The 25,643-nt window shown below is 34.9% G+C and overlaps 1 protein-coding gene across 1 annotated transcript in view; it reads left to right on the forward strand.

The window, feature by feature from the left end:
• The window catches only part of tw (Protein O-mannosyl-transferase 2), a 303,353-nt gene that overhangs the window by 40,756 nt on the left and 236,954 nt on the right, over positions 1–25,643 (forward strand). The window contains exons 6-7 of the mRNA XM_090399620.1: positions 2,430–2,495; positions 13,032–13,125. Of these exons, the coding sequence (XP_090255746.1) occupies positions 2,430–2,495; positions 13,032–13,125 (160 nt within the window). The remainder of the gene's footprint in view (positions 1–2,429; positions 2,496–13,031; positions 13,126–25,643) is intronic.

Raw genomic sequence — 25,643 nt, forward strand, 5'->3', positions numbered from 1 at the left:
AGGAAAAAGGTTTAATAGTAATCACATGACTAGTTTTGGCTTTTTACAGCATTCTTCAGGTGTTTTCATAAAAGAAAAGAAAAAATATTAACATTGAAGATAAAAACTGCGAACAGCACAGGAAAGTCACTATACATATTTAATGTGAAAATGTAGTTAACATATTCAAAGCTGTTTCTTCGTTAGCCACATTTTTGAGTGAGTGCATGCGTATAGCATCTCGTGAGTGCCAGTATTTGATCACAGCATCGTGACAGTCTGGGAGATTGTGGCACAAATTTATTTAAATGTACAGGGTTGAGGATGATTTCTCTAGATTCTACAATTTTTCTTTCCAATTCGTCATGGCAACGGAAAATGTTGTTAGATCTATCCCAAAGGATTGTATGACCATGGTTTTCATCATCAGAATCGGCCGAAAAAAGGATATGGCTGGATAAAGCACTGGCACGTGTTCTCTTGTAAGCGATGTCCCTCCTGTGCTCCTCCATACGCCATTCAATCGACTTATCCGTCTAGCCAAAGTAAGGAATGTCGCAGTCACACCATATCTTGTACACGCCGGGATATTTTAGATTGTATTATATTATATATTATATAATATTAAAAAAAAAACGCATGTTCATAATGAGTGATGTTCTTGACTACCTACATATTCCATTTATAGTATTATTTATATATAAATATATATATTATATATATTTCTGAGAAATAATTCCCCGAAAAATATAAATGGAATTCCCATTCCATTTATATTTTTACGTCTCATTAAATCAAGAATGTTCTTCTATTACATATATAATATATATATATTATATTATATTATATAATATTAAAAAAAAAAAAACGCATTTTCATAAGGAGTGATGTTCTTGACTACCTACATACCATTCCATTTATAGTATTATATATATATTTATATATATATATTATGACTACTAATATTAACTCGGAGTTGGGATATGTTCATTTTTTTATATAAACTGACTGAAAAACCTGAATGTTCTTCTATTACAAACATACTAGATACTTATAATATGTAATGCTCACATTTTCCACCGCAGTAAAAGTGTATGTGTGTGTGTTATGTATATACGAGGGTGGTCTGGAAAGTTCTCCGCCTCGACCATAGATGGCAACGCCATTGACACGATTTTTTTTTTTTCTAAGTTGGTACATCTGTCATAAGCATCCATGTGAAATTGCAATTCATTCTATCAAGTAGTTTGTTTTATACAGCTGTCTGAAGCAAAAGTGTTGTTTGTATCCCTTGAAATGGATAAAATTGAATATCGTGCGGTTATAAAATTCCTTATAAAAGAAGGTTTAACGGCAAAAGAAATTCATTCAAAAGAAGTTCATAAAAATTTATGGGCACTCTTCTCCTTCGTTTTCGACAGTTAAGAAATGGGCTGCTGAGTTTAAACATGGCTGACCAGCGTTGAAGATGATTCACATGAAGGACGTTCAAAAAGTGTAACAACACCAGAAATCATTGATGAAGTGCAATATGAAAAATGGGTGCCACACTTGCTCACAGCAAATCAAAAATGCACTCGCATTGAAAATCTCTGAACAGTGTTGGAGCATTTTAACAATAATAAAACTGATTTTGTGTGTCAATTTATTACTAATGGATGAGACTTCACCATTACACACCAGAATCCAAACAGCAATCAAAACATTTGACAGAAGCCGGTTGTTCAGCACCAAAGAAGACAAAGTCGGTTCCATCAGCAGGAAAGGTCATAGCATCGGTGTTTTGGGATTCTAAGGCATTTTGTTTATTAATTATCTTCAAAAGGGTAAAACAATAACCGGGGAATATTATTCTTATCTTTTAACCAGACTAGATGAAAAAATTCATGAGAAAAGACCTGCAATTGTTGGAACATCCATCCTATTTTCCAGATTTAGTTCCCTCTGACTTCTTTCTCTTCCCAAAACTAAAACTCTTCCTTGATGATCAGCATTTTTCTTCAAATCAAGAGGTGATTGCAGCTGTAGCAGATCTTACTGAGAACCACTACAGGGATTGGATAATGGCGCTGGAGCATCGCTGGAATAAATGTATTAGTCTTAAGGGAGATTATGTTGAAAAATAAAAATAATTTTGAAATTATAAATTCATATTTTCATTGTTGGCCAAGAACTTTTCAGACCACCTTCGTATAATAGTAATAACAAAATATATAATTATTGTATTTGAATATATAAAATATTTGAAAATCTTTTCTGAAGAATCTGTGATAGATTCTTCCACAGACCTCAAAAATTATGTACTCCTGTATAATTGGAGATAATTGAATAAAATATTGAGTACTGTTAAATTTGGGGATTATGCTATTTTTTATATCAATTAAATAAATAAATTTTCAGTTACTTGCATAACGTTTTGAAATAATTAATTTCCCTTTCTCTTTTCACAGACCATTTGGTTTTCTTTGGTGGTTTTGGTTAGTATGGACAGGCACTTTTATTTCTTGTGCAGTAAGGTAAGAAAAACGTGTTTTACATTTACATGTCAAATTTGTTAGAGCAGTTATTCAATTTAAAAGAATTTTGGAGACTTGTACTGGATTTGTTTAGCAGTATAACATTATCTGCTTAAAGTAAACAGCTAATTTTAATATCTTCAGTTTTAATGTCTGGTTTAATGTGACTTTCTTTCATAATTGGGATACATGTAGATAATAAGTAAGGGTGGAGATAGTGCTTCTTTATTTTACCTAATTTTATATCAGATCATTTTTCTATGCCTCCTTCAATTCTAACTACTGACTTATAACTTTCAACATTACAGTTCTATGGTGCGAACATGCCATTTACACCATATAATTGTAACGTTTTGAACATTTTTTAGTTTGTCACTGTGTCATGTATTTTTCAGATTGAAAAAAAATTAAATATAGATTTCATTTAAAATCATAATTATATTTAAATTATACATTTTCCCATTTCTTAACTATTATTATTAAAAGAACACGTAAGACCACAGTAATAACTTTTAATTAATAAAGGTACAGATATTTCATACTAAAACTAATACATCTTCAGTGTCATATAAACAGTTATAGGAATGGAATACAAGTAACGAACATTCGGTGGATCACCTATTAAAATACAATTGTTGTTGTGTGCTAGGAAATGATAGAAAAATTATAAATAATTAATCTTCAAGATAATTGGTTTTTTTATTGATTACATGAAATAAAAGTCTCCCAGATCTTTGAGAGAGAGAGACAATCATTTCGATTTAAATTCGGTTGGTGTAAAATAGCTTCACAACTTTCTTTAAAAAGGCGTTCTTATTTGAACCTGCATCTATGGAGGAGAATAGCTTTATCCCACTGGATATTATGAGCAGTGTCAATACCGTGCTGTGCTATACCAGACTTCTGAGGTTTGTTGTATTCAATATAATATTGATGTTCCTTAATTCTTTTTTCCACAGAATGGCCAGTTTGTCCAAAATAAGAAACATCGCATTCACACGGTATTTGGTAAAGCCAGCCGAAGATAGAGATGACAGTTTATTGCTTTGTAGAAGGCAACAAAGAGGAAATTTTGTTGATAGGAACATACGTGGGAATCAATTGATACTTTTTCAAAATTCTACCTATAGGTTCTGAGATTCCTGGAATGTAAGGGATTGGAACTCTGCAGACTGTTGAAGAAGAAATCTTAGGTAGTGGAACATAGGATTCAATTATCTGATGGATTTGAATAGGGGTTGTAATTATTCGATTCCATTAACTTTTTAATGATGGAAAGTTCTTGTTGTAAGTTTACTGGAGAAGAGCAAACTTTATGTGCTCTATTAATTAGAGATTTAAGAATGCCAAATTTTTGAGATGTGTGGTGAGCACACTTTTTATGAATGTATCTGCCAGTAAATGTTGCCTTTTGAAAGACCTTGTAGATAAGGTACCAGAAGAAGTTCGAGTAAGGAGGATGTCCAAAAATGGTTGTTTGTTTTGTTTAGCAATTTTTTGAAGTAATTACTCCATACATCAAGGATATCTTTTTCACCAGTTTTCATGCCGCCTTTATCATCTCTGATTACTTTTAGAGCACTCTCTTTCCTCCATTTCTGAGCTTTTTCAACAGCCTCCAGCATATTTTGCCACTTTCTTCCCATAACTTTTGTTTAGCTAGTTTTACACAGTGTTTAGCTTTATTACATTTGTCTTTGTATTATCTAAGAGCACAAACTGACTTATTTGCCAGGAACTTTTGATATGCTTTCTTCTTTTCCTTCACTGCCTCTTTAACTTCCTATGTTCACCATGGAGTTCTGATTTTTCTATTCTTGCAGACAATCTCACCACATGCCTCTCTTTCTGAATCAATCAATGTTTTCTTCAGAATTTGCCACTGAACCTTCAAGGTTTGGTTCCAGTTCTCAAACTATTTCATTTTTTCCTGAATAATGCTTGTGTATTTTAGTCTACAGTTCACATCTGAGAACTGCTCAAGTTTTATTTGTTTTAAAACTTTCTTACATGTTTTTCTTTTCAATATGAAATTCAATTTTATTCTGCTCAAGACTAAATAGTGATCACTTCCAATTTCAAATCCTCTGTACACTCTAGTGTCCTTCACCAGTGAGAAAATCACTATCAACAATAACAGTCAATGAGACTTTTCTTATTCCTTGCCTCTTTTCTCCATGTGAATTTATGCACATTTTTATGTTGGAACATTGTGTTAGTAATAACCAGTCCATATCCTGAGCAGAACTCCAACATGTATTTTCCATTATTATTAGCTTTGCTCTTATCTCCAAATTTTCCCAAAATATTTTTGTATGTCTGACAATCATTTCTTACTCTGCTATATAGATTATTGCTTTCTCTAAAGCCTCAAAAATTCCATTCCTCTACTTCTACCTTAGTAGAACCTTCTGTGGCCATAGGCACAAATAAGTCTCATTATTCAGTTCCCCATTCTGATATTTGCCCACATCAATCTACTTGATATTGCTTGCCATTCAAGAAGATTAGCTTCATATTTAGTGTTGAATACTATAGCTACTCCTTTTTACCCTGATTGTCATTGCCTGAATATAACATTTTGTATTCATTGCTCAGAAAAATCCTACCAGATTTTGTCTTTTTTTGTTTCAGTCACCCCTATTACATCGATCTGGTACTTATGCAATTCCTCAGCTAGCTCCATTTCTTTGCCATTCAGGCTTCTTATGTTGATAGTACCACTCTTAACCTCTGGTGATGTTGAGTTGGGGGGGGGGGTATATTTCAGGATTTGTTCCAGTAGCTGACATTTTGCTGTTTGCCCTGATTCCCTGGCAAAAACAAGGGCCTTGTTTAGCCAGGTGATGTCCCATCGGGCATGAAATTCTGTCATGTTGTACCATCATTTTATTTTTTGGTTTAAGCCAATAAGAATACAATTTAGTCAACTAAATCCCAAATTGCTAGCCCATCCTCGTTTGTCCAGTATCCAGGTAGATATCTAACAGGGTGCACCACGAGAAGGTGAGGATTGGTTAGAAGCCCTGGTTGGTTCTCTGCATTCCTTTAAAGGCTATGTGGAGGTCTCCTCTCTGTTATAAAGCTTTGACCCTTAGGCACTCCTAAAAAATTTTAAATCTCAGATTTATTATTATTATTATGTGACACCTCCAAGGAGTCCAAGGACTCATCGAGGGAGGGAGGGCACCTTCTCTACAACTCTGTCTCCATCATTCAATCCACCAACTACATTGAACCGCATCATCTACACCAACGCCATCTACTGCCAACCACTACCACTAGTATTTTCACATACAATCGTAAACATCCATGCCCATGGTGGGATTCAAACCCACAGCCTTTTGGCTGGAGAGCGGATACGCTAACCACTTGGCCAACCAGGCCGGCATTTTAATGGTAATATCAGTAAAGTCTAACCTGTTCCCTCAATGCTTGAACTTATTTTCAGAATAATTTTAGTAATGCTATCATGATTCCTTATGCACAGGGGGCATCTGAAACAACAACCAGAATTAAAAAAAAAAAAAAAAATACAACTTCCACACTGGCTTCAAGCATCACTTAAAGCTGACTATCCTTATCCATTTCCCTAAGAACTAGTTCATTTCTGTTTTAGTTCCTGGTGTATACAGCGTTCCTTGTTCCTGCAAGCTGGACAACCATGGACAAACTCGAATATCAGCCATCATCTTCATAGAAGAATAGTTGGATAGTAACTATTCTTCTAGTCTGTCCAAAGACGATGGAAAAAAAGTACATCTGTAACAATGACTATGGATAGTCATATATTATGTAGAATAATAGTTAATCGAGGCAATGTGGAGAGCTTGCAGAAGGATTTAAATAGGCTGTCAGTATTGGCAAAAGTTAATAGGTATCAATTCAATGTGGAAAAATGTAAAGTTACACATTTTGGGATAAATAGATTACAAACTATGTACCACATTGATGGAAGTGTACTCGAGGGTGAAGCTAGGGATTTAGGGGTGGTGGTAGACAGAGAGTTGAAGTTTAGAGGACATATTGCTAAGGTTGCTAAGGCACTTCATAAGATTACTTGGCTATTGAAGAATACAGTAACAAGTAGAGATAAGGTTTTGTTATTCCTCTTTATAAAGTCCTGATATATCCACATCCGGGTTAAGGGATAAGGAAGTGATGGAGATGATTTGCAGGCGTGTAACTAAGATGATGATGAGCACCACATGGAATGTTCCCTGTGAGGATAGATTCAGGGTGTGTGGACTGCAGCAGATTGGTTGATAGGAGAAAAAGAGGGGATATGATAGAATCGTTTAAGTTACTTAAAAGGTTTCGTAGGATTGATGCAGGGGAAATGTTTCAGCATTTGACTAGAGGAGGGGAGGGCAGAACAACTGTTCACCCTTGGAAGTTGAGTAAAACTGTGGTTGGTAGGAGTGTGGGGACTAGATTTTTTGCTTGGAGTGTTGTAAAAGAATGGAATGGGTTGCAAGAGTCAGTTATTAGTGCCTTGTCTATTAATGGGTTCAAGGAGAGGTATGATAGATTGTGTGGATCGCTTGTGTCTTCCATTATGAGTCTTCGGACTCCATGGAGGTACCTAATACTATGTATAATACTACTACTAATAGTAATAATAAATGACCATATGCTTTTCTAAAATGACCATTTATAGAGAAGGCCTTTGAGAAGTATTAGATGAAGTAGAAGTATTAGATGATTAGAAATATTTCATAAGATAATATGTTTAATCAACTTTTGCACCAATGACAGCCGAAGCATGGAATAGAATTAGATCTGAACCATTTGATATTAAGACAAGATCAAAGTACGCAGTTGACCATTCACCCATCCTTTTTAATTCAGTATTAGAAAAATGTATTTGAGAAACAAATGTAACACAAACAGAACAGTAATATAAGGATATGCAGATTGTATATGCCTCATTGGAGAAAATTCTGAAAATCTTAAATAACATTTAGAAAACTCAAAATTGCTGCTTAAAAACTATTTTGAATATTTAAAAATATGCAGAGATCACAATCAAGGGGGAAATGATCAGTTCACCATCGATAACCCAAAATTTAAAAGTGTGGCTTCCTTCGAGTATCTTGGAAAGCATTGTTTATGCGATTTGATTTTTATAGTGCAAAGACATCAAAGGTCACTACTGCACCAGGACACATTACAGGTGTGTAATGTGTCCTGGACATATGATAAATCATTAGTAGGACAATCACAAACATTCATTCTCTTGGTGGGATTTGAACCCACAGTTTCTTGGCTGGACAGCAGATATGCTAACCACTTGGCCAACTAGGCTGGCTGTTTATGCAAGATAATAAAATTAGTACCAAAATAAAAACTAGAATACATGCCTCTAATAGATCTTATCATTCGCTACATTATTTATTATCTTCCAAAATTTTATCAAATAGAATTAAAACAGAAATATGTGAGACAATTATTAGACCTATTGTTTTATATGTAGCAGAAATCTGGAGCATAACAGGATGTTATTTTCAAAATCTTGAAAATAATCAAAAAATCACAAAGGAAGACACTGCTATCGCTATGCTTTGGTTTGCTGCACTATGCTATTTCAAGTTTTCCCTAATTATTACAAGAGCTGATACCATATCCAGCATTAAAAAAAAAAAAATTGTTAAATATATTTTTAACTTATTGTGGAGTGAAAAGGGAAAAAAAAAATTATATCGTAGTACTTGAACACACGTAGAGTCCTGTATAGTGAATATATGACATCCTGCTGTATTCCATATCACATAGTGATAGCAAACTGTCTTATTTAAAGTTTTCCCTAATCATTATAGGAGTTGATATCATACCTGGCATTAAAAAAAAAAAAAATGCATTAAATATACTTTTAACGTACTGTGGAGTGAAAAAAGAGGGGGGAAATGATATTGTGGTACTTGAACAAACGTAGAACCCTATATAGTGAATATATGACACATTCTCAACATAATTATAAATAATCATTTCTGTAGATTACACAGTATTTCAAGTTATACCTTCTTGTAAATTAAAGATACCAAGAAATTATATACTTGGTTTAATCTTTTATCCAAGTGTAAGCAAACAAAGTTTGCACCTGAAGTATTTTCAGGACTGGTATTTTCAGACAACTTGTATATTGAAGCCCATTCGTCTGTAGATTTCCTCATTGTTCACTTTTTGGATCCAGCTTATTCTCAAGATCTTTCTATAGCACTTTCTCTCAAATGCTAATATCCTCCTTTCAGATTCTCTCAGGAGTACCCAGGCCTCAGATCCATAGAGCATGCTGCTGAAGATAAAGGTTTCTACAATGTGCAGTTTAGTTTGCATCTTTATAGCTCGGCTCTTCCATATTCTTGTTCTTACAGTTTTAAAAGAAAGTGGAGACATGAAAGTGGCTAGTTCAGCACAACATTGTCCATGAAATGCAGAAAAAGCATAATGGAGAAACTGAACATCCAAGAGAAGGAGGGACTGGAGTGAAACTGTAAGAAATGGATCAACAATTAACTGGACTTCCCTTTTCTGAATAGCATCAAACAATATGTGTGAGCAACGTTCCGTGGCTGGGCAGATTTGGGATTTATGCAGTATTAGTAGTTGTGTGGGTTAGAAGCTGCCTTGAATGGAAAAGTACACTGTTTTTTCTTTTTTTGGCAGCTACAAAACCTATGGTTGAGATGTGTTTGTGCCAGGAAGGCTGAAGATCCAGATTAGTGCAAATCTGATCATATTTGGATATTATCAAAACTAAGCAAAAGTGATGTGAGATTTCTTTTGCAAGAAATTATACAGGCCTGAGTTTTGGTTGCATTCAAGTTTATAAGACTGTCCTTACACCATTTATGTATAGCATGGAGATCAGAATTTAGAAACATCATAATTTGGTTAGGTTATGGTATACTAATTATGGGATACTAAGGTAAGTGATGTGAAGTCATGAGCTTCTTATATACCAGTCCTGAAAATACAAACTTGAGCGCAACCAAAACTCAGGCCTGTATAATTTCATGCAAAAGAAATCTCACATCACTTTTGCTTATTTTTGATAATATCCAAATATGATCAGATTTGCACTAATCTGGATCTTCAGCCTTCCTGGCACAAACACATCTCAACCATAGGTTTTGTAGCTGCCAAAAAAAAAGAAAAAACAGTGTACTTTTCCACTCAAGGCAGTGCTTCTAACCCACACAATTACTAATACTGCATAAATCCCAAATCTGCCCAGCCACGGAACGTTGCTCACACATATTGTTTGATGCTATTCAGAAAAGGGAAGTCCAGTTAATTGTTGATCCATTTCTTACAGTTTCACTCCAGTCCCTCCTTCTCTTGGATGTTCAGTTTCTCCATTATGCTTTTTCTGCATTTCATGGACAATGTTGTGCTGAACTAGCCACTTTCATGTCTCCACTTTCTTTTAAAACTGTAAGAACAAGAATATGGAAGAGCCGAGCTATAAAGATGCAAACTAAACTGCACATTGTAGAAACCTTTATCTTCAGCAGCATGCTGAAGATAAAGGTTTCTACAATGTGCAGTTTATTATAAATAAACTGCACATTGAAATAAACTGCACACTGAAGATAAAGATCTGAGGCCTGGGTACTCCTGAGAGAATCTGAAAGGAGGATATTAGCATTTGAGAGAAAGTGCTATAGAAAGATCTTGAGAATAAGCTGGATCCAGAAAGTGAACAATGAGGAAATCTACAGATGAATACAACCAAAAGAAAACCTGATCCCGAAAATAATCAAAAGGAAACTACGTCTCTTTGGCCATATATGTAGAATGAACGATGAGAGGAAAATGCTGCTGTTTGGGATGATTGAAGGAAAGAACATAAAAGGAAGACCAAACAGAGAATAGGGCGATGACATTGTCAAATGGTGTAGAAACTCTATACACAAACTGAGTCATCTTGCACAAAATAGAATGCAATGGAAGAATCATATCAAGATGGCATCAGACACCTACGGGCATTGGACCCATGGTTGTTGTTGATGATGATGATGAAGAAGAGCAGCTACTGATCAACATCCATTTACAGTCCAGTTACAAAACTTACTGGACCACTTCTGTTCTTTTTCTTTCATTCTATATGTCTCTGTTCTTTAGAACAGCCTCTCCAAAAGCTACAGCCTTTAGCTGTTCAAAGCACATCAATAAATTCCTCTTTTCATTTTCCATAAAATGAAAATTCCATTGGTATCCTACATGATCCTTTCAAAAGTTTCTCTATCAAATCACCGTTGTTTCTCCTGTCTGCTAGCATCCACGGTCCACAAATTCTCAATCTCTCCTCATAATCTACATTTCACAGTCCTGTTATTTGTAACACTTCCCTTTGTACCTTCTCCACTGTATCTGCATCACCTCAGAAACCAGGACACCAGATCTGTACACAATAGTCCATGTGACGTCCATCAAAGCCTAATAAAGAGGCAAAACGCCTGCCTTATTCTTATATGTATTTGTTTCAGCATTGCAGCTGTCCTCTGTTGTTGTTGTTGTCTTCAGTTATCCTGTATCAGCATTCTTGATAATTGCCTTCACTAATCCTGTATCAGCATTCTTGATAACTTTTCCTAGCTTTCTGTAGCCAACAAATTCAAGTATCTCCCCTCTCTCCTCCCCCAAAAAAGCCATTCACAGTGTCATTTATGTACAGATTAAATAGCAATGGACTAAACACAGAGCCCTGCAGTATCCCTTTCACTCTTCTCTTTTCAAAACACTGCTCCATACATCTCTTTAATATCTTTCTCTGAATAATCAGTCTTCTATGTCATCATCATCATCATTAATTTCCTGCCATGTATCCTCAAGGGGGTGTACAGGATATAATAGTACTACATGAAAAATTTACATCATTACTAACTTCCTATCTACAATTTTCCTCCATTCTGTTACTTGTCAAGACTTCAACATTATCAGATCTTATATTTCTATCACCTAAGGTACTTTGTACTGTATCAATCCACCTATATCTTGGTCTTCCTCTGGGTTGTTTTCCTGCCAACCTGGCAGAGAACACTTGTTTTACTAATCTTTCCTGGTCCATTCTGTTTAAGTGACTATACCACCTGAGATTAGCTCTGCTGATGCATTCCTGGATGCTGACAATGTCAAGTTCTTTCCTAAATCCTCATTTTTTAAATATGATATTGCCATTGATGCCATCTGTTCATGGCCTTAACCTTTCTCAGGACTCTCATATATGCAGTCTCTAGTCTTTGGTCCAGTGTTTTACTTCTGACCCAGCTCTCAGATCTATAAGTTAAAACTGCTTTGAACACTGTCTTGTATACAGCTAATTTAGTGTTCTGACTAATTTCTCTCTTATTCCATATGAATTTATTCAGTTGACTTCCTACCATACCAGCTTTGTTGATTCTGTTGTCTATTTCCATATTTAATTTACTATCTTCCCTAAAAATCATGCATAAGTAGCTGAAATGTTTTACTTGTTCCACAGGTTCTCCATTCACAACGCAGTGAATCATTTCGCAGAATGCATAGGCAGAATCGTTGAAACATTTTCAACGATTCTGCCTATTTTCATTGTCTTTGTCTTTTTATTGCTGATCATCATACCATATCTATTACAACAGTTATTTAATTTAGTCAGGGAATCTTGCAGACTTGTAGCAGATTGATTTAGAAGTATAACATCGTCTGCATAAAGCAAAGAGCTGACATTAACATCTTCAATTTTGATATCATGTTTAATACCACTTTCCTTCATAATGTGATCCATATAGATAATGAATAACAGAGGGGATAATGTACATCGTTGTCTCACACCAGATTTAACATTAAACCATCTTCCTGTACTTCCTTCATTTCTAACTGCTGACTTACAACTCAAATAAAGACTAAGTATTGCTTGATATAATGCCCCATTGAGACCATATAACTGTAGCGTATTGAATAGCTTCTCTCTCTCTTGGCACCTTGTCATATGCCTTTTCCAGATCTACAAAACTCGAATACAGATCTATTCCACTAAATTGGTGTGCCCACACTTATTTGTTAGTTTAAATATTAATTTACTCTGTAGACATATGGAGGAAATGTGAAATTCCTTTGTAAGAAATATTCAGAAATATTTCAGCACATGTATGTCCCTTATTAACTTTTAGCATGATTCTATTAAGAAATATGACTGCATTTTGTACCATCCTTTTGTGATAGTGCTGTTTTTACTTCCTTTGACTCCCTTGGCCAAGAGAAAGATTCTCATTATACAACCAAATCATGGACATTATCGGTTCCCTAGCATACTCCTTTAAAATGGCATTGGGAAATCACATCTAGATTACTCAGTGTCTGAACATTTAAAATTCACTTGCCTCTATTCCCACACCTGGATTAAACTGATTTTAATTAATCTGATTAAAATAATATAATTTATTAACTATAATTGTTATGTGGTATCTATTATGATTTTTTTTTTTTTTAATTTGAGCTTATTATTTTGGATATGCTACTAAATGAATTTTATATTTCTTCTTACAAATACAGTGTCAAGTTTGTGGGTTTGTTTGTTGTTTTGCTCATTGGGATATATACAGTAGCAGATCTCTGGGAATTGCTAGGTGACTTGGATGTTCCAATTGTAAGAACTTTATTTTATTCATGTTGTTTGTTAATAAGTGAAATTTATTTACACTTTTATTGATTAATCTACCAAAATGTGGTAATTTCTAATTTTTTCAAAATGACGGTAATGCTGTAGATTTTGAGTTTGACAGTCAGATCTCAATATAGGAAATACCATTATAGTAAATTCACTTGCTCTAACAAACTAATGAAAAGTACTGGATGTAGTCTTATATTCAATCTGGTATAAAGAAAATTAATTATAACAACCCTTCAACTTAGCAGATTTGTTCTGTAGGGAGCAAAAGAATAATTTGTTTCAGAGGAAAGTTTCATTCGTTAATAACAGATGCTGTACATAGCATATTTTTTTTTTTTACTTGCTTACTTACTACTATAAGTTACAAAACACCCATTACCTAAATACATTTAAAATCAAGTTAAATGGAATAAAGTGCTCATCTAATCAATATGCTAAGTTCCAATATTCATCACTAGAGGCACCACAACTCTGTCTTTTTTTCTCCTTTGTTATTTTGGTGCTGGCAGCTGTTTAAGTGATTGATAATGGCATATTTTATGGACAAAAAAAAAATCATTTACGATTATTTTTTATTAGGGAAAATATTTTTTAAAAATTAATTTTTAAATAATCAAAAATTAAAACAAAATATACCAGTTCACTTCTATCACAAGAATAGCATTGAAATTTATGAATATTAATATAAAATGTTTGTAATGAATTAATTTATGACTTATTAAAGTGTTCTGAATAAATTATAAGTATCTCTATAGCATTGATAATATCTACTTCCTTTGTTCTGACAGACTTTAGTTCTTTTCCTCTCTAGGATGAGGAACATCATGAAGACCAACTGAAAGTGAAAGTTTATTTTTCACTTGGTTAGAGTATAATAAGTTTAGTTTAATCCTTTATCCAAGTGTGAGCAAACAAAGTTTGCACCTGAAAGTATCTTCAAGATTGGGGTAAGTAAGACCGGTGTTGTACCACCTTACCCCAGTCCTGAAGATACTTTCAGGCACAAACTTTGTTTGCTCACACTTGGATAAAGGATTAAACTAAATTTATTATACTCTAACCAAGTGAAAAATAAACTTTCAACATTTTTCTCTAAATCCAGAGTAACTTATTAAAAAAGGGTGGCACACCATTTGGCAACTCCTATAGGTGGAGATGACCTGCGAATGCTTCTGCCTGGTATCTCAGCTTGGGCCTGGCTCCCACTGAAGAGACCTCAATAAAGGTCGAAACTAGTCTGGGTAGTGGCCCTTCCCTTAATGCATAACATTAGACATATCCCCAAGGAGATGTGTTTTGCATTATAGGAGGTACTGAGACAGGAGTGTTTGTAGCTTGCTCCACCTTTGCAACGAGTTGTCCTGGTGTTGTACCACCTTACCCCACTCCTGAAGATACTTTCAGGCGCAAACTTTGTTTGCTCACACTTGGATAAAGGATCAAACTAAACTTATTATACCAACTGAAAGTGAATTAGTTAGTCTCATTGGATTAATTGCTTTGTCATTACCTAATCAGATGTAAAAGATGTCAAGTTATTTCACCATGATAGATCTAGATCATTATGATGAGAATTGGTTAAAATACACAGACAATTACAACTGATATTAATAATGCCTTTAGGTTGGATGATATATTGCCACATATTTTCAGGGAATGTAAGATTTTTAAGAAGGCTTGCAATAAGGAGAATGGTTCCTCAGGAATGGAAGGAAGGCAAAATAATGCTACTGCACAAAAGGGGTGCTAAGACAGATGTTTCAAATTACAGACCAGTCCATATATATTTGCAGCTGTGAATAAGGTATTGGAGTGAAAGATTAGTTAAGGAATAGTATGCAGAATTAGACTGTTAGATGCAAGATTTTATACGACAAGTGCATTGATCATCGTAGAGAATCCTTGCTATAGCAGTCTGTGAATTTCATGATAAAATGGTAAATGTTCTATGAGGGTGGTCAAAAAAGTTCTCTGCCTAACAATGAAAAAACGAATTTATAATTTCAAAATTATTTTTATTTTTCAATATAATCTCCCGTAATACATTTATTCCAGCGATGCTCCAGCGCCATTATCCCGTCCCTGCAGAGGTTCTCAGTGAGATCTGCAAAATACCTCTTTTCAGCTGCAATCATCTCTTGATTCGAAGAAAAAACGCTGACCAACAAGGAAGAGTTTCAGTTTTGGAAAGAAACAGCAGTCAGAGGGAGCCAAATCTGAGTAATAGAGTGGATGTTCCAATAATTCATAGTGCAGATCCCTTAATTTTCCCATTGCCAAAACATCTTTGTGGGCAGATGCATTGTCCTGATGAAAGATGATTTTTTTTCTTCAGCAAACTGGGTCTTTTCTCAATTTCTTTTTCTCAATTCTTTAAAAAGAATGTGTAGGATATATTTTGCATGAAGAATTGCAAATGAAAAAGCTTTGCGAAAGATTGGGTGCCACGCTTGCTCACAGCAGATCAAAAACACACTCACATGAAAACCTCTGAACAGTTTTTTTCGTCTAGTTTGGTTAAAAGGTTGGAATAATATTTCCTGATTATTGTTTTACCCTTTTCAAGATAATTAATAAACAAAATGCCTTTCCAAAACACTGATGCCATGACCTTTCCTGCTGATGGAATCGACTTTGTCTTTGGTGCTGAACAACTGGCTTCTTTCCAGTTGTTCAACTGACTGCTGTTTGGATTCTGGTATGTGTAATGGTGAATCCAAGTCTCATCCATAGTAATAAATCAATGCACAAAATCAGTTTTATTCTTGTTAAAATGTTCCAAGCACTGTTCAGAGGTTTTCATGCGAGTGCATTTTTGATCTGCTGTGAGCAAGCGGCACCCAATCTTTTGCGAAGCTTTTTCATTTGCAATTCTTCATGCAAAATATATCCTACACATTCTTTTTAAATGCCTATAGCCTCAGCAATTTCATGCACTTTGACTTGCCGGTCATCCAATACCATATCCTGCACCCGATCAATGATTTCTGGTGTTGTTACACTTTTTGGACGTCCTTTACGTGGATTATCTTCAAGGATGGTATGGCCACATTTAAATTTGGCAGCCCATTTCTTAATTGTCAAAAGTGAAGGAGGAGAGTGCCCATAAAATTTTATGAACTTTGTTAAATCTTCTTTTACAAAGAATTTTATAACTGCACGATACTCAATTTTATCCATTTCAAGGGATACAGACAACACTTTTGCTTCAGACAGCTGTATAAAACAAACTACTTGACAGAATGACTTGCAATTTCACATGGATGCTTATGACAGATGTTCCAACTTAGAAAAAAAAAATCGTGCTGATAGTGTTGCCATCTATGGTCAAGGCCGAGAACTTTTCAGACCACCCTTGTAGATTAGAGTGGTTGATATACATTATTCATGGAATATTCGTGGACAAAGGCATTTGACAGGTTACTGTAGATTAAGATGGTGTATAATGTGGTGAAGAGATGAAATAGGTGATGAATTGATCTGAAGATTTACACATCTACATTAGGAGTAGAGGTGTAAAGCTCTGTACCATATTGTTGAATTGTGCTGTATAGGTCATTAATAAGACTGCATGGACTGTTATGTGCAGATTTGGTAACCTGGTTTCCATTGAGATGTGGAAACTAGAAAGGATGTAGCGACTAATTGCCTTAGTTATTAGTCGCTACATCAGGTAATGGACAAAAAAAAGGAAACATAGAACGTTTCAATTAATATGGCATTGATCCTCCATTCGTGTCTAGTACAGCCTCTATTCTTTGAGGGAGAGACTTTGTCAGTGTTTCGAATTCAACAGGAGGAATTTACACCATTCATCTGACAGAAACTGGATCAATTCACCTTTGTTCTTTGGAGGTGGAAAATGTTACCTGAGAGCTCGCTCCAAAATAGGATTTAAGTCTAGTGATTGGGATAGCCATGGCAGATAGGACACCTCATTGTCATGTTCCACAAACCACTGGGTGACCATATTTGCTCGACGAATGGGAGCATTATCCTATTAAAATGATCACTTATGATTGAAAGATGATGTGCAGCATCCACTTTTTCTTCCAATACATCAAGTGGACCCAAACCATGCCATGAGAATGCACTCCAGAACCATTACAGAACTACCAAAACTTTTTATGATTGGAAACAACCACTCTGGCTGGTAAGCTGCCTTTGGCTGATGCAATACACGCATTCGTCTGTTTGTTACAAAAAGTGTGAACACGGATTCATCAGATCATATCATCTCTCCACTGTTGTGTAATCCACTGCCTGTGATCTTTGCACTATTGAATGGAATGACGTGCATTGACAGGAGTGATCAAAGGCTTGTGTAAGGCAGCCTGACTACGATATCCAACTCTGTGTAGTTCCTGGCGCATGGGTTTCCCACGACCGGTGTTGAATTTTTCACACAATTGCTCAGCAGTAACCTGCCTATTTTTTGATATGAGTGTGGAAAATAATGGTTTTAAACAAGAATCAGAGGTGAATGTTTTTCAGATGTTAACTGAGATTAAAATATATGAATGCTTATGGGAAAAAAGTGAAAGTGTTTGAAATTCAGAATCAAAAAATGAGAAAAATTGATTGTTTCATCAAGGGAAGCATGTGGTGAAGTTGACTGTAGGAATAGAAAAATCAGAACATCGTGTTGGACTCAGCATGCTAAAAGAGGCAGTCCTCAAAAAAGACATCATATTGAGATTTCCTAACAAGTTAGTTTGCATATTGAGAATATAGAGAAAATATTTAAGAAAGAAAGCTAATTTATATGTAAAAATGGCTAAACAAAAGTTTTAGAATGACTTTGGGAAGAACATAAAAAATAAATACAATGATTGTGGCAAAATGCCCTGAAGACTATTGAAAAAAAAAGTTAGAAAAGGAGGAAAGAATACCGTAAAAGAGTGAGATGACAAAAGTGACACAAAAAATGAAGATAAAGATATTTTGGATGTCTAGAGTAATTCAAATAATTATTAAATGAGTTAAACTATTACAGAAAATATTCGTGAATAATGCAGTCGGTTTCAGTATTGGTGACAGAAAAAAATCAAAAATTTGAAGCGTGAAGATGCAGTCAGAAAGCCAGGTTAGAAGATGAAATTGCAGAAACGTGAGGGACTCGCAGAGTTTTCTCTGGAGGTATACAGGATATTACGATAGTATGTCATGAAAAGTTACATCATTACTAAATTACCTATTAACAAATTTCCTTCAAATTAATCTTTTATCTCAAGACATCAACATTATTAGGTCTTAGGCATCTGTCTTCTAAGGTACTTCTTACTGTATCACTCCACCTACATTTTGGTTTTCCTCTAGGTATTTTTCTTGCAATTCTGGAAAAGAACACTTGTTTTGCTAACCTTGTCTCTCTCATTCTGTTTAAGTGACCATACTACGTGAAATTAACTCTGCTCACACATGCCTGAATTCTAACAATGTCAAGTTCTTAATCAAGTAATAATATCATTTTTAATATGTTGCCATTGATGCCATCTGTTCACTTCCTTAATCTTTCTCAAAACTCATATCTGAGGTTTCCAGTAATCAGATATTTATTTCTAACCCAGCTCTTAGATTCATATGTTAAATTGGTTTGAGCACTGTTTTGTACAGCTAGTTTAATGTTTTTGTTGTTTCTCTCTTATTCCATGATCAATTTATATCATTGACTTCCTAATATACCAGCATTGCTAATTCTGTTGTCTATTTCCAAGTTTAATTTGCCATTTTCACTAAAAATTGTGCCTAAATGGTTGAAATGTTTTACTTGTCATGTAGGTTCTCCATTTAGGATGAGTAGATGTTTTCAATGTTTTTCAGCCTATTTTCATTGTCTATGTCTTTTTTAGGTTAGCAGAGCTAATCTCAGGTGGTATGGTTACTTAAACAGAATGGGCGAGGAAAGATTAGCAAAACAAGTGTTCTCCGCCAAGTTGGCAGGAAAACGACCCAGAGGAAGACCAAGATATAGATGGATCGATACGGTACAAATTGCCTTAGACGATAGAAATATAAGATCTGATAATGTTGGAGTCTTGACAAGTAACTGACTGATTTGGAGGAAAATTGTAGATAGGAAGTTAGTAATGATGTAAATTTTTCATGTAGTACTATCATATCCTGTACATTTGAAATGTGGAAAGGCAGCAGGAGTAGATGATATTCAACCAGAAATGCTGAAGGATGGTGGTATAATAGTCTTAAAGTGGCTGCACTGCATAGTTCAGAAGGTGTGGACAGAGGAATAAATCCCCAATGATTGGAGTAGAGCTCTCATAGTACCCATATATAAAAAGGGAAATAAAACTGAATGTGAGAATTACAGAGGTATTTCCCTACTGAGTGTTCCTGGCAAGATTTATGCCAGTATACTTGAGAAATGGTTGAGAAGAATTGTGGAAGAAAAGCTTGGTGAAGAACAAGCTGGAGTCAGGCCAAATAGAGGCTGTCAGGATCATATCTTCACTTTACGACAAATAGTGGAGAAAGCATGGGAATATAACGAAGATCTGTATTTAAGTTTTGTCAATCTGGAAAAGGCATATGACAAGGTGCCAAGAGAGAAGCTATTCAATATGTTACAGTTATATGGTGTCAATGGGGCATTATATCAAGCAATACTTAGTCTGTATTTGAGTTGTAAGTCGGCAGTTAGAATTGAAGGAAGTACAGGAAGATGGTTTAATGTTAAATCTGGTGTGAGACAAGGATTTACATTATCCCCTCTGTTATTCATTATCTATATGGATCACATTACGAAGGAAAGTGGTATTAAACATGATATCAGAATTGGAGATGTTAATGTCAGCTCTTTGCTTTATGCGGACGATGTTATACTTCTAATTCTAGTAGCAAGGCTTATACGTTGGTCATACATAACTGGTAATTAGTTTACGGAATTAACAACGCATATAAAGTATATTAATTAAAGGTAACTTTAATGAATAACTTCTATATTTCGGCAACGTCACGTTGCCATCTTCAGGAACATAAAGATATGGTATGTGTACGCAGGCACTAACAAAAGCAAATGAAGAAAGCAAGAAACTAATATTGTTCCTAAAGTCCTAATGGTGCCCTCTGGCAGGCTAATTTGATTGTCTTGGCAGTTGGGCTGAAGTTCTCATAATGTAAGTCTCCCAAATTTGGGGTAGTTTCATGCACTCAAATTTGTTGAGGTTAGGAACGTTTTTTAGAGCTGCTGATGATTTCTTGAATAATCTTTCGTATTTAAACTTGCTGCGGTGTATTATTTTTGTTTTCTTCCAACGAATTCTATAGTGGGTATCTAAGGCATGGTGTGCCAGCCCAGAGCGGCTGTACTGGTGAAACCGAATGTAGTCTTTGTGTTCTGAAATCCTGATATTTGTTGTTCTGCCTGTTTGGCCAAAGTAGGACAATTTACAGCTGCAAGGGACCTGGTATACACCAGGTTGGTCTTTGGTAGAGCGGATAAGGGATGCCAACTTTTTATATGGTCTGTAACAAGAAGTAAGGTCATATTTTTTGAGGATATTGGTTATTTTCTCAGAGGTGCCCTGGATGTAGGGGACAGTGATAGATTTGGTGTAATCTTTATTGTGGAGGGGGGTTGTGGTTTACTGGTTTTAGTATTTTTTGGATTTTTTTGAGGTTATAGCCATTGGCTAAGAAAGTGTTGAGGATGTGGTTTAGTTCAATTAAGTAAGGGTCAGTTGCTGCTATTCAGGTATTTGCTTACGCTTGGAATCGCCGAACTTTATATAATTTTTATATTCGGCATGAAACTTTTGAGTTTCTTATTCGGCTAAGAAACAACATGGGATGTAATATCCCCTAACTTAAACAAGTTATATGTCACCGAATTGAAGCCTTTGGCCCTTCATATATTTAATAGTTTATTAGGACACCACTTGGCAATTCTCATAGTGGGGATGTAAGTTCTGTTTGCTACAAACTTGGTATTAATTAGGTCTACCTACTCACTGATGAGACCTCAATAAAGGTTGAAACTGATCTGGGTAGTGACCTCTCATAATATTGAACAGTAATACAGCTCCTAGGAGGAGCTAAGTTCACATTATGGGCAAATATCAAGAATAGTGATTGGAGCTTGCTCCACCTTTGCTATGAGTTGCCTCAGCTTGCACTACAGTTGCTGCTATTCAGGTATTTGCTTACGCTTGGAATCGCCAAACTTTATATAAAATTTATATTCGGCATGAAACTCTTTTGAGTTTCTTATTCAGAAGAAACAATATGGGATGTAATATCCCCTAACTTAAACAAGTTATATGTCACCGAATTGAAGCCTTTGGCTCTTCATATATTTAATAGACGTTGGTATAAATCAACCTAAGAAACCAAAGAAAATTTGAGCTTATCAGTACATTTTGAATTATTCCATTTCAAAAATCAGACTCTTTCCCTTCCAACAGTGTTATCATTAACATGAGAGACTACAGGAGACCGCAGTGGATGCATTGCTGCATGAGTGGGCACCTAGTCTCCATTCATGATCAGTTGTGAGGTCACCGGAAGGGGGATGAACCGGAAGTTATGTACATTTGACATAAGGATGATGCACTTTGCTCCCGTATCTTTTGTACTGTTACAGTACAGTCGGTGTCGGGACAGTGCAGCAGATATGGTGTGGTTGACCGCATTGTCTCAACAGCAACCATACCATAACAGTAGGAAAGACATGGGAGCACAGTGCATAATCCTTATATCAAATGTACATAACTTCCAGTTAATCCTCTTTCCAATGACCTCACATCTGATTACGAATGGAGACCAGATGCCCTCTCATGCAGCAATGCATCTGCAGCAGTCTCCCATAGGCTTTCATGTTAATGAAAACACTGTTGGAAGGGAAAGAGTCTGATTTTTGAAATAGAATAATTCAAAATGTACTGATGAGCCCAAATTTTTTTCAGTTGTGCTGTTATAACTGAAAGGTAAGAGTTGTGATGTGCAGATTTTGAAATTTTAGGTTTGAAATCAATTTCATCTGATTTATAGGTAGATGTTTTATGTATTACTAATACTAGACATCAAAAATGAAAAGATAATGTGAAAAATAAATTTGTATTTATTTACAGGTATAACGATTCATGCATTGATAATGAAAAAGCAGCAATATGATTGCTTTATGGTAGCTTAGCCTATACACTAATGAATGAATTGTTATAACATTTTTATTTTATGCTAATTAATTAAATAAATGTAACTAATTAATTAATAACAGTTAATTTTATGCAGTTATAGTTTAATACCCCATCTTTATGCTTGTTTACATTTCTCTTGAGCGAGTTGTGCCATGTACGGTCTGTAAGTGTTTATGTGAGTTTGGATTAATTTTAACTTTTTATAATAGATTTGTGTATATTTTATGCATTCATGATATGCCTAACTTTTTCTTAAATTTTTCTATATTTCTAAAGCTGCATGGTTGATCTGCGAGTTTTTTCAAATTTTCGCAAATCTTAAAAAAATTTTTCATTATATTTATTGAAAAAAATCAGTGTATAAGTGGACCCACTCAGTTAAAATCTATGCTGTTCAAGGGTCAACTGTGTGTGTGTGTGTGTGTGTGTGTGTGTGTGTGTGTGTGTGTGTGTGTGTGTGTGTGTGTGTGTGTACTGACTATAACCGAGACTAGAATAACAATTAAATTTATTCAAAACGCAACATGTTTCATCGGATTGTCTGACTTCTTCAGGCGTGGGAACATAGAAAGCAAATAAAAAACACTATAAGAAACATCGTATCACTATAAAACGATTATTATAAAATTCAGTTGAAACGCAGCATGTTTCTGATGAAACATGTTGCGTTTTGAATAAATTTAATTGTTATTCTAGTCTCGGTTATAGTCAGTATATATAAATATGAACATATCCCAGTACCGAGTTAATACTACAAATTGCTACGCACACACACACACACACACACACACGCGCACAGAGACAAGCTACATTCTATTTCAAACACTATGCCAAAGTGACAATGATTTGATCAACTATTATTCTACTGGCCACCTAACCTCTAGTGAAATATAATAATAATAACCCTACATCAAAGCTATATTCTATTTGTAACACATGGTCAGAGAACAAATTCATATTAATACTAAGTTTTAAAAGAGGTAAACCGTGAGTAGACATAACTATACAAATAAATAACGGAAAAACTCACGTAGAAATATTATTTAATAGTATAATTTTTGCCTGTGTGTCACAGGCATCTTCAGTACAATTAGGCACAAAAATTAAACACTAACTGACAATTCCAAAAAGCGCCACCTAAGTAGCTGGTGTAAGATAACTAAAAAGGTCAATAACTTTCCTTAAAAAAAAAAAAAAATTAATACAATAAAAAGTTAGGAAAGATTAGCTGATTTGTAAAGTACTATCTCCCATAAAGGGGATAGACGTAAGCCGTCAGATCTGTTTAAGTTAGGAGAATGAAGTAGAGTTTCACATGCTTCTTTATAAAGGCGTTCCATGAGAAACTGACTTTTGTGAAGAACTCTTGTCTTTCTCCAATGAACTCTGTGTCTAGTGAAGATGGCATGTTCTGCAAGTCCAGACTTTTCAGGTTTAAAGTATTCAATATAAGATTGATGTTCTTCTAGCCGAATGGAGGCAGATCTTCCCGTTTGTCCGAAATAACATAATCCACAAGAGCACGGAATCTGGTAGACACCTGGATGATTAAGATGTGGAAGCTTGTCCTTTGGAGAAGCGAGAAAGGTGGAGATTTTTCTAAACGGTCGAAAGGCAACAAAAATATTCAGTGGTTTTAAAATTTTTGCTATACATTCACTGATGCCTTGTATATAAGGGATGGTAATGCGCGTTATTTCCTCTGTGTTTGAAGAGGGAGACATATTAAATCTACTCAAAGTTCTTTTAATGAAGCAATTCTTATAGCCATGTACTGAAGATGCCTGTGACACACAGGCGAAAATTATACTATTAAATAATATTTCTACGTGAGTTTTTCCGTTATTTATTTGTATAGTCATATTAATACTTTTAATACAGCAATAGTGGTGGCCTTTCCAGCCTGTTCTATGTAGAATATTCAGGCTATGATCAGAAAGATCAGATTACTATAGTTATTAAATTTCATGTGTTCTTTATGTTTTCCTTTTTTTCTGATATGAATCATGCATCCAGTTTCACCTATATAAGGCAAGTTACAGGTGTATTGAATATTTTATACTTCAGGGTGGATCAAGGGATCCTTGGAGGAGTTGAATAAGTTCTTTAGTTAGTTTTATTATAATCTAGTTTATTATTAGGTATGGTCTTGTGAAGAATTTTGTTGGTAGTAGAATTTTTGCTATAGCCATTTTTCAGGAAACTATTGCTGATGATTTTTAATTCATACTTAAAGTGTTTGCTCATCATAACAAATCCTTAAAACTGTTTTTTAGTGTGTTAATGGCACCTAGTTTTTGTGTTGGGTGGTGGTAAGAGTTTGTGTATACATTGGCCAGTATCTGTGGCTTATGGTAAAGGGTGCAGGAAAGACTGCCGGAAGGAAGACGTGTGACAGGTGTATCTAGAAATGGAAATGTGTTCTGACTTTCAATTTCAATTGCGAGTTTTATTTGTGTTGTATGTTTAAGTAGCTGAGGAAGGTGTCTAAAGTCTGACGGCCATGTGGTCAGATAACGAAAACCTCACGAATGAACTTAAGCCAGACTTTGGGACTTAAAGTAAAGGAATCTAGAAGATGATGCTCAAAAGTTTTCTTATAGCCATTAGCATTTGGCGATGATAATGGCAAGTCCATGGCTATGCCTTTCTTTTTGCAGATGAAAAGTATCTTACCACACAAAATAACCAAAACATAGTACATAGACAAAGAATGCAATGATATTGGGCAGGAATTTGTCCTGTGAAAGAAGACTTGTCATTGATTGAGACATTTGTGAAAGAGCAGATACATCAAAACTGACTAAAAAATCACTTTTATCAAGTATAATGTCCTTAATTTTCTTTGCAAAGTGTGTGTTTTTTTATATAGGAGGGGTAATGACCTACCAATTCCTTGAGTGTTGATGCTAGATGATAATTGGAGTTGTCGATTTCTTAACTATCGGCCGAAGTAGTATGTTCTGCTCATTAAAGGATTGTACCCCCATGTCTCACACTTGATTTAACATCAAACCATCTTTTACTTCTTTTCATTCAGATTACTGACTTACAACTCAGATATAGATTGCTCGATATATTATCCCATTTACACCATATAACGGCATCATTTTGAACAGCTTTTATCTTAATTCCTTCTCATATGCTTTTTCCAGATTTACAAAATTCAGTTACAGAACTTTAATTATATTCCTATGTTTTTCGAACTTTTTGCTTTAAAGTGAAAATCTGATTTTAGCAATCTCTGTTTGGCCTGAACTCAGCTTCATTTTCTCCAGACTTCCTCCTTCCACAACTTTTTTAGCCTTTTCTCAAGCATACTCACATGAATTTTACTAGCAG

This window comes from Typopeltis vanoorti, chromosome 10 (genome assembly GCF_054136105.1).
Source record: "Typopeltis vanoorti isolate ZY-2024b chromosome 10, IOZ_Tvanoo_1.0, whole genome shotgun sequence".
NCBI classification, from domain to species: domain Eukaryota; kingdom Metazoa; phylum Arthropoda; class Arachnida; order Uropygi; family Thelyphonidae; genus Typopeltis; species Typopeltis vanoorti.